At 38.4% G+C, this 13,042-nt stretch overlaps 2 protein-coding genes across 7 annotated transcripts in view; one reads left to right on the top strand and one right to left on the bottom strand.

Annotated features, from left to right (window-relative positions):
• Window positions 1-13,042, bottom strand: part of LOC135272661 (neuroblastoma breakpoint family member 4-like) — a 387,040-nt gene that overhangs the window by 102,490 nt on the left and 271,508 nt on the right. The window lies entirely within an intron of this gene.
• ARHGAP29 (Rho GTPase activating protein 29) overlaps window positions 1-13,042 on the top strand; it is a 76,681-nt gene that overhangs the window by 7,320 nt on the left and 56,319 nt on the right. The window contains exons 1-2 of one of the 4 annotated variants that reach the window (XM_012444875.3): window positions 3,021-3,091; window positions 9,083-9,317. The exons of 1 other annotated variant lie outside the window; for it this stretch is intronic. In XM_012444875.3, coding sequence (XP_012300298.2) covers window positions 9,113-9,317 — 205 coding nt within the window. In that variant the 5' untranslated portion in view covers window positions 3,021-3,091; window positions 9,083-9,112. Of the gene's footprint in view, window positions 1-3,020; window positions 3,092-9,082; window positions 9,318-10,971; window positions 11,080-13,042 lie in introns of those variants that run through there. 2 more of the 4 variants (XM_012444878.3, XM_012444876.2) reach the window with 2 other exon arrangements.

Below are 13,042 nucleotides of genomic sequence, written 5' to 3'. Positions count from 1 at the left end.
AGACTTCTCAAAATTTCCCTCCAACAACCTTTATTTAACCATCTAACTAACATTCCTTGATCTCCAAACAGCCAACTATTTTGACTCTGTGTCAGGTCCTATGCACAATAGTTGACTGTTTTGTTGTGATGGCTTAGAGGTAGATCTGGTTTGGGGGGTGTTGAGAATAACCCAGAGCAGATATGAGAGACAGACTTTACTTCCTTGAGCTCCCTGAGAGTTGTCTGGACCCACTCTCCTTAGCCTTCAGAATCTTTTCTTTATCCCCCATTGATGTCCTTCAGTTTTGAGTCATCAGTGGGTGATTTTCTATGGTGTATCATTCTCTGGTGGAGTATGAAGGAGTGTTTGTTTTTTAGGTGTCTTCAGTACTGCTTGTCATATTAGTACTGTTAGGTTTGAGGCCTAATGGATAAAATTTTTTTAAATTTTAAAATTAAGTCTAAAAATTATTGTAAAAGCAGGTAATCAAGGAGTCTTGGATTCTTATACAGCCTTGGGGCTAACTGGCTTCATTTCCCCCAGAACTGTTTGCATGTGAGAAGTGGCCCTCTTTGCTTTCCGTATCAGTGGGTAGTCTCCATCACCTGTTTGTCTCTTTTATCTTCCTTGTCTCTCTCCATCTCATTTTCTCTTTCTCTGCTTCCCCTTGTCTCTGCATATTTCTTTGTTCTTTCCCTCTTGTCTTTTTTCTCCTCTACACTTGTCTCTCTCTCTCCTTCTCACACCTCCCTTTGTCTCTCTTTCCCTGCTTTTCTCTCCCTCGTTGTCAGCTCCTTTCTGTCTTGTCACACCCCCACCTCCGTCCATAACCCTTTCTCTCTATCAGGAACTTGTTGATGATTTTGTCAGTGATGCTTCCAGTTCTGTTTTAATCAGCAACACAATCCTCTTTATTAAGGGTAATGATGTATAAGTGCAAAATAATATATTTTTATTTATTTATTTACTTTTTTGAGATGGAGTCTCTGTCACCTGAGCTGAAGTGCAATGGTGTGATCTCAGCTAACTGCAACCTTCGCCTCCGGGTTCAAGTGATTCTCCTGCCTCAGCTTCCTGAGTAGCTGGGATTACAGGCACACACCACCACACCCAGCTAATTTTTTGTATTTTTTTTTTTAGTTGAGATGGGGTTTCACTATGTTGACCAGACTGGTCTCAAACTCCTGACCTCCCAAAGTGCTGGGATTATAGGCATGAGCCACCACGCCCTGCCAAAATAATTATATTTTAAAATAGACTTAATAGGGTGTTTGAGGTTGAGGGACTTCCTCAAAAATTTCCTTCCAAAAACCTTATTTATGATTGAATCGTGGTTGCACTGTTCAGCCTCCTCTTGGCTTGGGGACTCCTTTGTTTCCTCTTTTTAGTTTGCTTCAGTTCAGGCATCATTGGTTTCCATAGTGAGAGTCCTTGGTGCTGTTTTCTTTTCCAGCACGATTAGAAGGAAGTTTCTTTTTGAGGTTTCCTGAGTATTTGTGGCAGGACTTTGGTCCTATTATTTTTGGGGTTTGAGGGGAAAATTTGTGTAAGTTGGGTCCAAAAAATCCAGTATGGTGCCAACGTAACCAAGGAGTTGAGATTTCTTATTTATCTTTTCTAAGTAGCACCTGAGGAGCCAAATGTGTCGTATTTTCTTAGCATTGTTTTTCCTGTAAGGGTTCAAAGTTATGTGAGGTATCCCTCTTTCTTTGTCAATGAGTATTTTCTCTCACCCCACTACCCTACTTTTGGTTCTGTCATGCTCACTTCCTTTTCTGTTTGTTAAATGGGTAGTCTCTCCTTTTATTTTTCTTCCTATTTTCTCTTTTTGCCTTCACTTGTTTCTGCTGTCCTTGATTCTCCTCTCTCTTCCTGTGTCTGTACCTCATTTTCTTTCCACTTATCCTCAGCACATTCTCCTCTGTCTTTTTCTGTTTCTCCCTGTGTGACCATTTTTCTCCCTGACCCCAGCACTACCTACAGTCTCCCTCCCCGTGTTTTGTCCTCTGTTTGTCCATGAGTTCTTTCTTGAATGTTCCAGCACTGAGATAAGTGCCATCACTTGTTCCAGCAAGTGGTGTGATATGGGGGCTATGTGCTTTCCTGCTTCTGCTACTTGCTAAAATTATTCCATCTCTCTGACTTTTTTTTTCTCTCTTATTATGAGGTGAGTTTGAGAGTGCAGTTAAGAAAGAAAGGGCCGGGCACAGTGGCTCACGCCTGTAATTCCAGCACTTTGGGAGGCTGAGGCAGGCGGATCACCTGAGGTCAGGAGTTCGAGACCAGCTTGGCCAATATGGCGGAAACCCATCTCTACTAAAAGTACAAAAATTAGCTGGGCGTGGTAGTGAGCGCCTGTAATCCCAGCTACTCGGGAGGCTGAGGTGGGAGAATTAATTGAGCCCGGGAAGCAGAGGTTGCAGTGAGCCGAGATCACCCCATTGCACTCCAGCCTGGGCAACAGAGCAACACTCCATCCCCCGCCCCCCAAAAAAAGAGAGAGAGAGGCCTAAGTGGAAAATACTACCCTCCATAGAGGGCAGACGGGCAGAGTAGATGGCTGCTTTTGAGGTAGTTCATTCTTCATTCAGAAGTGTGGCGCCCTTCCCCAACCCCTGGGAGAGGGAGGAAAACGGTGGTCCACAGAAGTGCCTCATAAGAAATGTAGACTAGTCATCTGAGAAAGCCATTAGCCGCATCTAGTCCTCAGATGACTCTTCTCTGAGTCGCTCTGCCTGCCCCCCTGCAAGCCAGAAGGGCGGCCGACACGGTCCACGTTGTTGGGACAGCGTAAAGCCGGCCGCAGCTGACGGCCGCGTTCCGTGAGCCAGCTAGCAGTCGCCCCCACCTGCTGCGGTCGCCGGCCCCGCCCCCGGGCGCGTGGGCCAATGGGCTGGGCTCCAGGGGGCGGGGCGGGCGGCAGTGGCGGTAGCTGTTGGGGCGGCGGCAGCTGTGTGGTGGCGGTGGCGGTGGCGGTGGCGGCGCGGCGGCTTGGCCAGGCGTCCGCGGGACGTGGGGATGGGGGCGGCTAGCTCCAGCCCTCGGCGGCGGCAGCGGCCGTAGGTGTTGGGCGGGCGTCCGCGTCCGGGACGCGGGATGGAGCGCCGTGGTGAGTGTGGGGAGGTGGCGCTCGCTCCGGCCGTGGCGATTTTGGTTCTGGGCTGGGGCCGTCCGCGCGAGCGCTCACGAGTTGCCGTCCAGGGTCCGGGAGGTCCGCGGGGCGGCCCGGAGCGGAAGTGGTTGCGTGCTGTGCTGGGGACGGATGCCCGCGGGTCAGGACTGGAGTCCTCGGGAAGGGTCCGGCCGGGTCGAGGGGTGCGCCGGGTGAGGCAGGCGCGGACGAGCCGCGTAGGACGCGAGCGGTGGCCGGGAGCAGACGGGACGATCGTAATTAAAGTTAGCACACAGCGCGTACCGCGGTCTGCCTGCTGTTCTAAAGGCTTTGCCCATTTTAACTCTTAATGTTCACGACAGTCCATGACTGTTGGACTCGGTTTTCACAGAGGGAAACCGAGGTTAAAAACGTGGCCAAGCACACAGACTAGTGGTTGGCAGCGTCGGGACTTAAAATCAGGCGCTTTTGCTCTGGAATCCGTGCTCCTGACCTCTACGCGTCTGGGTTCTTGTCTGGATTCCCGTCCCGCTCCCACCTGCCCTGACTACAGTCCTCACTCCAGCTGGGCTCTCATTTCTGAGATATTTTAGGATTTCCGTGATGCATTGTTCTCCTGGTCTCTGTCTTTTGGGTTTCGTTTCGCGTTTTCCTGAGTCTCACAGGTTTGTCCCAGTTCAGTTGTGGACGTGTTTTGGGGTTTGACAGTTTTAATTAAAAACATTTTTTGGACGGGTGAGCTGGAGTCGGACGTTTCAAGTTGGAGCCCTCGTGACTGACGAGCCTCTTGTCTCTATATGCTGATCTTTTCTAAACTGTGTTTCTCTGAGGGTATTGGCCCGAAACCTTTTTGGAGGGCAGAGTGTGAGCTTTCCTTCCCTTCTCTCCATCTGTCACTGTGACTGTCCAACGTCGGCTCTTCATTTTGGTTGCTCCATTCTTCCCTCTTTAAATCCTTGGTTGAGGAACGTGCTCTTTGGCAATGGGTAGTTTTGGCTGGCCAAAGGACAGCACTACCTGCCAGGAATGCTGGACATTCTGGAGGCTTGGGATACTGGGCAGCTTCCTCTTTTAAAGCGTGCTAGGTTCAAACTGTACAGAAATGAAGTGCATATGTATTGCATGCCTTCATTTACAAACTGTTTACATAGTATTGATAAAACTCTTTCTCACATGTCCCTATTTTGTTTTAGTGGAGAGTGCTTTTTAAAACTATAAAGATTTAAGCGTCATTTCAGGATGAGCTCTTCTAATTTTTTTTAGCATCCTAATGCTTTAGATTCTTGCCAAATCTGAAATTGTGCTGAAATAGCAGATTTCTGAAATATCTGGCAATTTTTCCTCAAGAAGAAATGGTAAAATGAGAAATAATAAATATGGATATTTGAGGCAGTTTTGCACTTCAGTTAGCCTAAAGTGAAACTACTGCCATAATGTGCATTTGACAGGGGTTATGCGGGGGGCACCGAACATTTGATTGACACAGGCTCCTGAAGTTGTGGGGGATAGGAAATTTGTGTCTCCATTTCTAATGCACATATTACTTAGATTTACAACATACAATGCAAGTAGTTTTGCATGGTAATTTTCTTCTTGCTGCGGAATTCTTTGAGAAGTGGATAATACGTGTTTTTAATGTTGTTGGCTTTAAGTTGAAAGAGATGCACCAGAATTAGTGTGTCACAAATCTTTTGTACAAGTCTATTTGCACAGTTCACGTTTCACTTGGAAGCTTTTAGTAGGTTTCCAGAGTCAGTTAAGTTTCTACAATTGTTTCCAGTCCTGTATTTCTTGCTCACAATCCACAAATGTATTGTAGTGAAGCCACATCTTGTTTGAAAACAATTTCCCTCAGTAAAGCACTGCTAGTAATAATGGCTAAGTTACTGAGTCTTTATGATGAACCAGGCACTCTGCTAAGTACTTTGCATTCATCAGTACTTATTAAATTAAGTTGCCAGTTGCAGTCTGTTAGTAACTACATTTTATGTTACTGCCAAGAAGAGAATATTCATTTTAGCACATGAGAAAGTAGTATATATGATCTTGGAAAGTGTATATTGTCCCAGCTTCTCATCATAGTTCATTTATGAAAACTTGGATTAAGTTTGTTTTTTTAATCATTTTTTCAATTGTAATGGTTCCTTACTTTGGAATATGAAAAGTAGTAACATATAACAAAATTATTATAATGCTGACTAGAGGTAGAGTATAATCATTTTTTATAAGAGAAGAAGAGCCCCTCTTCTCCTTGCCATGTGTTTTTTATTGTTTGTCTTTTGCAGATTTTTAATGTCTTGTCTAAAAATGTTCCAGCATTTTTTCAACACTTTAAAAGTTTGGGTTACTCTTTTACGTGAAATTAATTAAAGTAAATTATTTCTACTAAAATAGGTAAATTGTTTTAATGTCTTTAATTTTTGTAACCATCTTTACCAGTGACAGTGACTAGTTCTCTAATTTACTAAGTTTAAAAGCTGGCAGAACTAAACGGAATGACCTTATTAAGTAAACTGCAAAAGTGATGTTTTGTTACAATAATAGCCTTTTTGGTTAGTGATTTGTAAAAGAGCTGCCCAAACAAGGCACTTTGAATTTTTGTTTTGTTTTTGTTGATGGGAAGGAAGACTTAGTTATAATACTAATGCTCAAAAATTGCCCTAAATTCATTTTAGAAATGATGTACACATTTAAGGATTAATATTAGATAGATTTGAAACTAGTTTAAGTGTAGAAATTAGATTCTCATAAATAATTTGAGATTAGCAAAAGGATATTGAATAAACAAACTTTAAAAATTATTAAAATGTGGGATCCCGATTAATAATCAGGAGGAGCAATAATAGAAACCTAACTTTGATTTTAGTTTTATGTAATCTTTCCTCAGCTTCATATGCTTTTCTTTTTGAAACATACCATTTTAGAGAGTTTTAAAAAAATTATATTTTTGGCTGGGCACAGTGGCTCATGCCTGTAATTCCAGCACTTTGGGAGGCTGAGGCAGGTGGATCACAAATTCAGGAGATCGAGACCAGCCTGGCCAACATGGTGAAACCCTGTCTCTACTAAAGCACAAAAAATTAGCCAGGAATGGTGGCATGCGCCTGTAGTCCCAACTACTTGGTAAGCTGAGGCAGAGGAATCGAACCTGGGAGGCAGAGGTTGCAGTGAGTCGACATCATGCCATTGTGCTCCAGCCTGGCGACAGAGCAAGACTCCATCTCAAAAAAAAAAAAAAATTATATTTTCACTTCAGAACATTGCAACAACCCAGAGTTATTTTTATTCTATAAAAATTAATTGAAACTTTATAAGTTTATAAGTCTATTCGTTTTGTAAATTTATTATTCATTCTGCAGATAGTTATAAGTAGTTCATTTCTCATATGCCAAGCATTGTGTTATGAGCAGAGAACACGTGGTTAGCAAACAGACACGGTCTTGATTTCCATGAGGTTATAGTCTGTAATCTGTAGCTAGGAAGACATGATCTATTTGAACTGTGCTAAGAGCAGTGATGAAAAATAGAGGATGCTACGCAACATATCACAGGAGATTCTATTCTGGTTTGGTGGTAGTGGTTATGTGGGGGGAAGGAAGGTCCAGGAAGGTTTCTTTGAGGAGGTAAGCTTTGAGCTGAGATCAGAATGCGTAAACAAAGGAGAAGGACTATTCCAAGCAAATAGAATTACATATAGACAAGACCTTGAGCTGAACAATTGGTGTTTTTCAAACTGTAGGGTCATGATCTGTTACATGTATGAAACCAAGTTGGTGAGTTGCACCCAGCATTTTAAAAAATGAAATGGGATGGAATATTTAAAAACTCGAACACATCACATGGAGCCTTACCCAGAAGCCGGGCCACACACAGACATAATACACTTAACATGTATACCAGCTCGTGATGTAAAATTATGTCCTGGTGAGAGTCATCATAAACAAATACTGTTAGAAGAATGAGAAGGAGGTATGTGTGGCAGGAATGTTGAGAGCCAAGAGTTGTGTCTCCATATGACATTGCACTGGGAGGTAGGAGCCAGATCTCATGTTGAGCCTTATAAAGCATGATAGCTTCTCACTTGTCCTTTGGAACAGTTTTCAGCAGAGAAATGACATTATGAGATTTATGTTTGAAAAGTTCTCTCACTACATTTGGGATGGGACAAGAATGAATGTAGATAGATCATTAGGAACTTAGTACAGTAGCTCAGAAAAGAAATTTTGATAAATCACTAGAGTGGCAGTAGAGAGAAGTGGATTGATTAGGGAGCCATGTAGATCAGAAAGGAAAAAAAAACTATGGAGTTGGGTGAGATATAGGAAGGAGTAAATGATATAATAATATATCTTACATATGACTAGAAATGGATATTACATAAAACTTTCTAGTGGGCCAGGCATGGTGGCTCATGCCTGTAATTCCAGCATTTAGGTAGGCCGAGGTCGTAGGATCACTTGAGCCCAGGAGTTTGAGACCAGCCTGAACAACATAGTGAGACTGTGTCTCTACAAAAAAAATTTTTTTTTAACTAGCCAGGTGTAGTGTTGTGCCCCTGTAGTCCCAGCTACATGGGTGCCTGGGACTGGCAGATGCCTCGAGCCCAAGAGTTTGAGGTTGCAGTGAGCTATAATCACACCACTATACTCCAACATGGGTGAAAGAGCGAGACCCAGACTCAACCCCTCCCCCCAAAAAAACCTCCAAAAACTTTCTACTGTAAATTTTATAGAGGTCCTTAGTAATCTGTTATTTTTGAAGTGGTCAAATACTAAGATGAAATAGTTGAAACAAAGGTGTCAATAATAAAGCGTGAGTCAATTTAATTCCTCCAATCATTTCCTTTTTGATTTCAAGAGAAACGAACAAGATTAGGACTTTTAACTCTGGAAAAGTAAAATAAGGGTGAAGAAGAAAATAACTGATTTTCTTGAGTTCCAGCTATGTGCCAGTATTAGGTGTTTTAACATATGAAGTCTTCTGATTTTGTGATCCCTTTTAATCCTCACACAAGCATGTCAATAAATTGTACTGGTCACTTATCTAGAAAACTTTAGAGCCAGGATTCAAATCCAAATTTTTGTCGTACCAAAAGGTTACCTTTTTATTACCATCCTGAGATTATCAAAAATAATGCTCTGATAATCACACATTTATTTATTTAACTAATCAGGGTATGTCAGATTAATGGACGTCCTTGTAACTTGTTTTCAGCATAGACATATCCTTGATGAGACTTGGTAACCCAGGACATGTCATGTGTGTGTCTGTGTATATGTATGTATATGCATTATTAGGAAAAACTAACTGTAATTGGACTTCTTTTATGTTCTGGACACTTCTGTATTATTGTGTCATGTAATCCCTGCAATAATCTTCCTGAAATAGGTGTCGTCAGGACGTTATTCCCAGTTTATAAATGAGCATACCAAAGTAAAGAGATGAGTAGATGAGTAGAGCTGGTATACATGACAGAGGAGGATTTTAAAAACAGATATTTCTTTTTTCAAAGCCCATATCTCATCTTTATTTTTGAAGATGATGTAATGGAAGGAGAATATGACTTTCTACTAAGTGATGTTTCAGAAGAACTTTTACAATTAAAATAAAATTCTATACTCTAGGAATCAACAGGAAGTTATTAAGAGCATGGATTTTGGCATCAAGGCTAAGTTTTAAGTCCTAGTTCATTATCAGTTGAGAGCTTAGACAAATTTTTAACCTCTAAACCTCAGGTTCTTCATTTACGAAATGAAAAGAAAAATAGTTTGCATGTCAGAGTTGTCAGAATTACTGGCACTTAATAAATGGAAACTGCTAATATCAATAATACAGTGATTATTGATTTTTAAAAATTTAAAAATAGAGACCAAGGTGGCTGTGGGCTGTTTGTGAAAATCTAGTGTAATGTTTTCCTGGCTAATTTATAGTGTTTGTGTTTCTTTCTCTCTCCCCGCTTGTTTTTGTTTTGTTTCTTATCCCCTTAAGGATTTCAGTTTTTCTGACTTTCATGAAAGGATGATTGCTCACAAACAGAAAAAGACAAAGAAAAAACGTGCTTGGGCATCAGGCCAACTCTCTACTGATGTTACCGCTTCTGAAATGGGGCTCAAATCCTTAAGTTCCAACTCTGTTTTTGATCCGGATTACATCAAGGAGTTGGTGAATGATATCAGGAAGTTCTCCCACATGTTACTATATTTGAAAGAAGCCGTATTTTCAGGTTTGTCACTTTTCTATTAACATCCTTACTGGATAGTTTGTAAAATTTTAAATGCTGGCCTGGCAGTTAAGTTTGTACACGGTGGTAGGAACAGGGTATTCTACGTTAGTTATTTTAGGGCTTTTTTCTCCAAATCTTTGGTGTTTACAGTGTAAACCATTTTATAATCAGATAATAATGTAATACAGAATAGAAACTTCACTGTGAGGGAGTAAGAATACAAAAATGAAAAATGTCTTTGATTCCTGTGGTTGAGTCCATTTGACATAGGAAAATTTGAGATCATTGGGATTTTAACCTTTTTGTTAATTGTAACACAGTGCATTGACTGGTCTTTAATAGGCAGACTAATGTTTATCATTTACATTGTTGACACTATTACCTAAATTCAGCTTTCCACATTTTAGATGAAGTTTGGCATCTAAAATAACTGCATTTGAGTGATTTTTTTTTTCAAATAAAAATCAGACTTAATTCTGTTTTGCTGATATGTAACATCTTGAATTAAGGGCTGATCACAGAATTTTCTGTCTAGTTAGAAATGGATAATGGTGCATGAGACTCTGTTCTGCTAAAGTAAAAGACTATATATCTCTGACTCGTTCCTAGTACCATTTTTTCAGTGTTTAGTGCCTCTTACATCTAAATTTGATGACATTGATAATTAATAGTTACAGAAACAGCTTCTATTCTTTTGTGATAAATGGCAGTTTCATTTCCATATTCATAATGATATGTCGAGATATAAAAATGAAGATTCTCAGTGTTACTTATATGAGACCTCCTGGGGCTTTATAGAAATTTGTAAGCTTTCAATAAATATTTCTGTATATATGTATAGGTTAAATACTTATTTTCTGATGTACATTTTGAAAAACAGAAACTAAAATTGTGTCTTGTGCTTGTAGTAAATTTGAGTTTATTTTTAATCTGTTATTTTCAGGTTTAAATGCCCAAAATGACTGAAATTGAAGCCTTAAAGTTTTAGTATTTGAGTTTTCCTTAAAGCAACAGTCACATTTTTTTTTTGACTGCATAAATATTATTAGAAAAGTTGTTCATACTCTCATTTATTTTAATAGCTTGATTTTGAAGTCTAACTGTGGATAATTAAATGTCAGTAGTTACCTAAAGTTATTATGTATTATGGAAAGATACCCTAAATACATTGTATTGTAATGGTAGCAAATTTGTTACCAAAATGATACATTTGCCATTTATTTAAAGAAGCATAGCTTTGCAATAACGATTTGTTCTTAACTGGGCTAATTTTTTAAATTTAGAAACAATAAAATTTGTACTTCTTGATATACAGTTCATTAACTGGGTTAATTTTTAAGGTGAAATTTAAAATGATAGATTAGTTGACAAGTCATTTACCTTGATTTAAGGTATAAAACCTGATTTTTTTTTTAATTCCTCTCCATCCTCCTAACACCTGATTTTATTTAATGAATCAATTTATATGCATTTATATTAGTATAAATAAGATTTCTAGTTAGGATTTCTATTTGTTTTTAGTTATTTTCCATAAGAGATTTTTATCTCCTAAGAAATCTTCATTTTATGTAATTATCCCTTGTGTCACAGATTTAAAATTATGGTAATTTAAAACAAGTTGGACTACTTCTTATCTCCAAAAAATTTTTTATAGGAGTTTTAAATTGTGAGCAGACAATTCAGAGAATACTGAAGGATGAGGATTGAAAGTTGATCCTAAGTGAGAAAAGAAAAAAATAAGATATAGAGACTACCTCTTGAGGTAAAAGAATATGTATGGAAATATATTCACTGAAATTTAGTTTTAAAAATTCATGATGACATTATCAAAAAGTGTGCAATGGCCAGCAAATTCATTACAAAATGGGTAAACTTTTTTTGATAACCAACTCAGTATTGGTCTTCAATCAGAATTAAAAAGATATATGTATGCCATGTCAGGATGAATTTTGAATTTAACAAGAATTTGTTTTTTCTGTCTTTGAAATAGTGTTATCAAACTCTAGAAATAAACTAGTTAATTTGAGTTGATGAAACCTTTTTGTTTTATAAACATAAATGGACCTCATTATAAAAGATAAGGAAATGCTATATAATATTGTGCTTGTTTTTCATTTTGATGATGATTTTCAGTTTCTTAGAGTAAATCAGACTATTCCTTATTTACTTACTAAAAGTATTACAAAGATCTCATGAGATGTAATCTTCAGGAAAGGTAAAATGTTTAAAATTTTAGTTGACATTTATTGTTAAGCTAAAAAGGTAGCTCTTAAGACTGTAGATACACAATTAAATCATCTTTTCGTCTAATCAGAATACCATTTTCTCTGTAGTAGCTATTTAAGATTGTATTATTACATATATCCCTGTGGAAATGAGCCATACTTTTTGTCTCTGGGTATTGAGAAATATCCCTGGATTTCTTTTCTGTAGTTATCACCACAACTTTAAACTGTGGTCAGACAGCAAAGAGCCGTTTCATTCACTGTTTTTCTTTTGGAGTGGAAGAGCCTTGTCAATAATTTATCAGTAGCCCTGCCAATATTTTGTGTATTGCCTCCTTAAGAGGAAGATGCCATATTTTTGGCATCTTGATATACAGTTCATTAACTGGGTTAATTTTTAAGGTGAAATTTAAAATGTTGTATTAGCTGCCATATTTTTGGCATTGTTTATTACCTTTTAATTCATGTTTGTTAATTGTTAAGCTAAAAAGGTAGCTCTTAAGAATAAAGACTGTAGATACACAATTAAATCATCTTTTGGTTTAATCAGAATACCATTTTCTCTGTAATAACTTATATCTATTAATACCTTTATTACTAACTGAAGCAGTAAGTGCAGTCACTTGACTTTTACCTCAGATATTTAATCATATGGTTGAGGCTAGTCTTAGATAAACAGCTTCATGATTGGTTTATGGCCACATTTTACTTTCCCCAAATAGTTAGAAATGATTTATAATTGTATATGGTGCTTTTCGTTTTACAGAGTACTATGTCATACAAATGAGCTTAATCATCCAGTCCCCTCAAAGGCAGGTACCTTTAACTCTGTGTCACAGATGAGATGTATGCATAACTTATGTGATTTCGTCAACGTCTTATTGCTGATAAATAATAGCCAGTTACACGGTTTGGTTAAATTGGTAGTAAAGAATGGCAGCAAAAGCTCAGAAAAGAGAATCAGAATCTACTTTCTAGGCCTAGTTCTATTGGCTAGCTTTGGAAATGGCTTGTCATTTAATTTTTTGTTAAGAATGAGGCACTTGTGCCAGATGCTATCAGTTTTACGATTCTGCAATTCAAAATTTAATATTAGAGTCGGAGATTATACATTGTTGTGAATGTTGGCAGTTTAGACCTATAAAAACAAATTTATGAAAATTTCTCATGAAATGTGAAGCTCATATTGTAATAGTCATTGAGGAACAGATTAGAAAAAAATATAAATGTCTGCCAAAGAGCTCTGTGCTCCCAACAGGGTTAAGGTGTGTATACAGTTTATCTCTAATTTTCAAATTTACAAATAAAAATGGAGAGCTTACTGTGGAAGATTAAAGGACTGAAATTATTCTGTTCTTGCTAGGGTAAGTTAAGTGATAGAGTTTGATAGTTCTCTTTCCACTACTTAACCTCTAGATGGAGGTTACCTTGTAGACTTATACAAGTAGCAAATGTGGAATTTGAAGTTTTAGATCTGTATCCAGTGTCATTAAAGTACAT

Source organism: Aotus nancymaae, unplaced genomic scaffold (genome assembly GCF_030222135.1).
Source record: "Aotus nancymaae isolate 86718 unplaced genomic scaffold, 86718_ANA_hifiasm-v0.15.2.pri h1tg000122l, whole genome shotgun sequence".
Taxonomy (NCBI): Eukaryota; Metazoa; Chordata; class Mammalia; order Primates; family Aotidae; genus Aotus; species Aotus nancymaae.
This window is presented reverse-complemented; position numbering and strand designations above follow the sequence as displayed.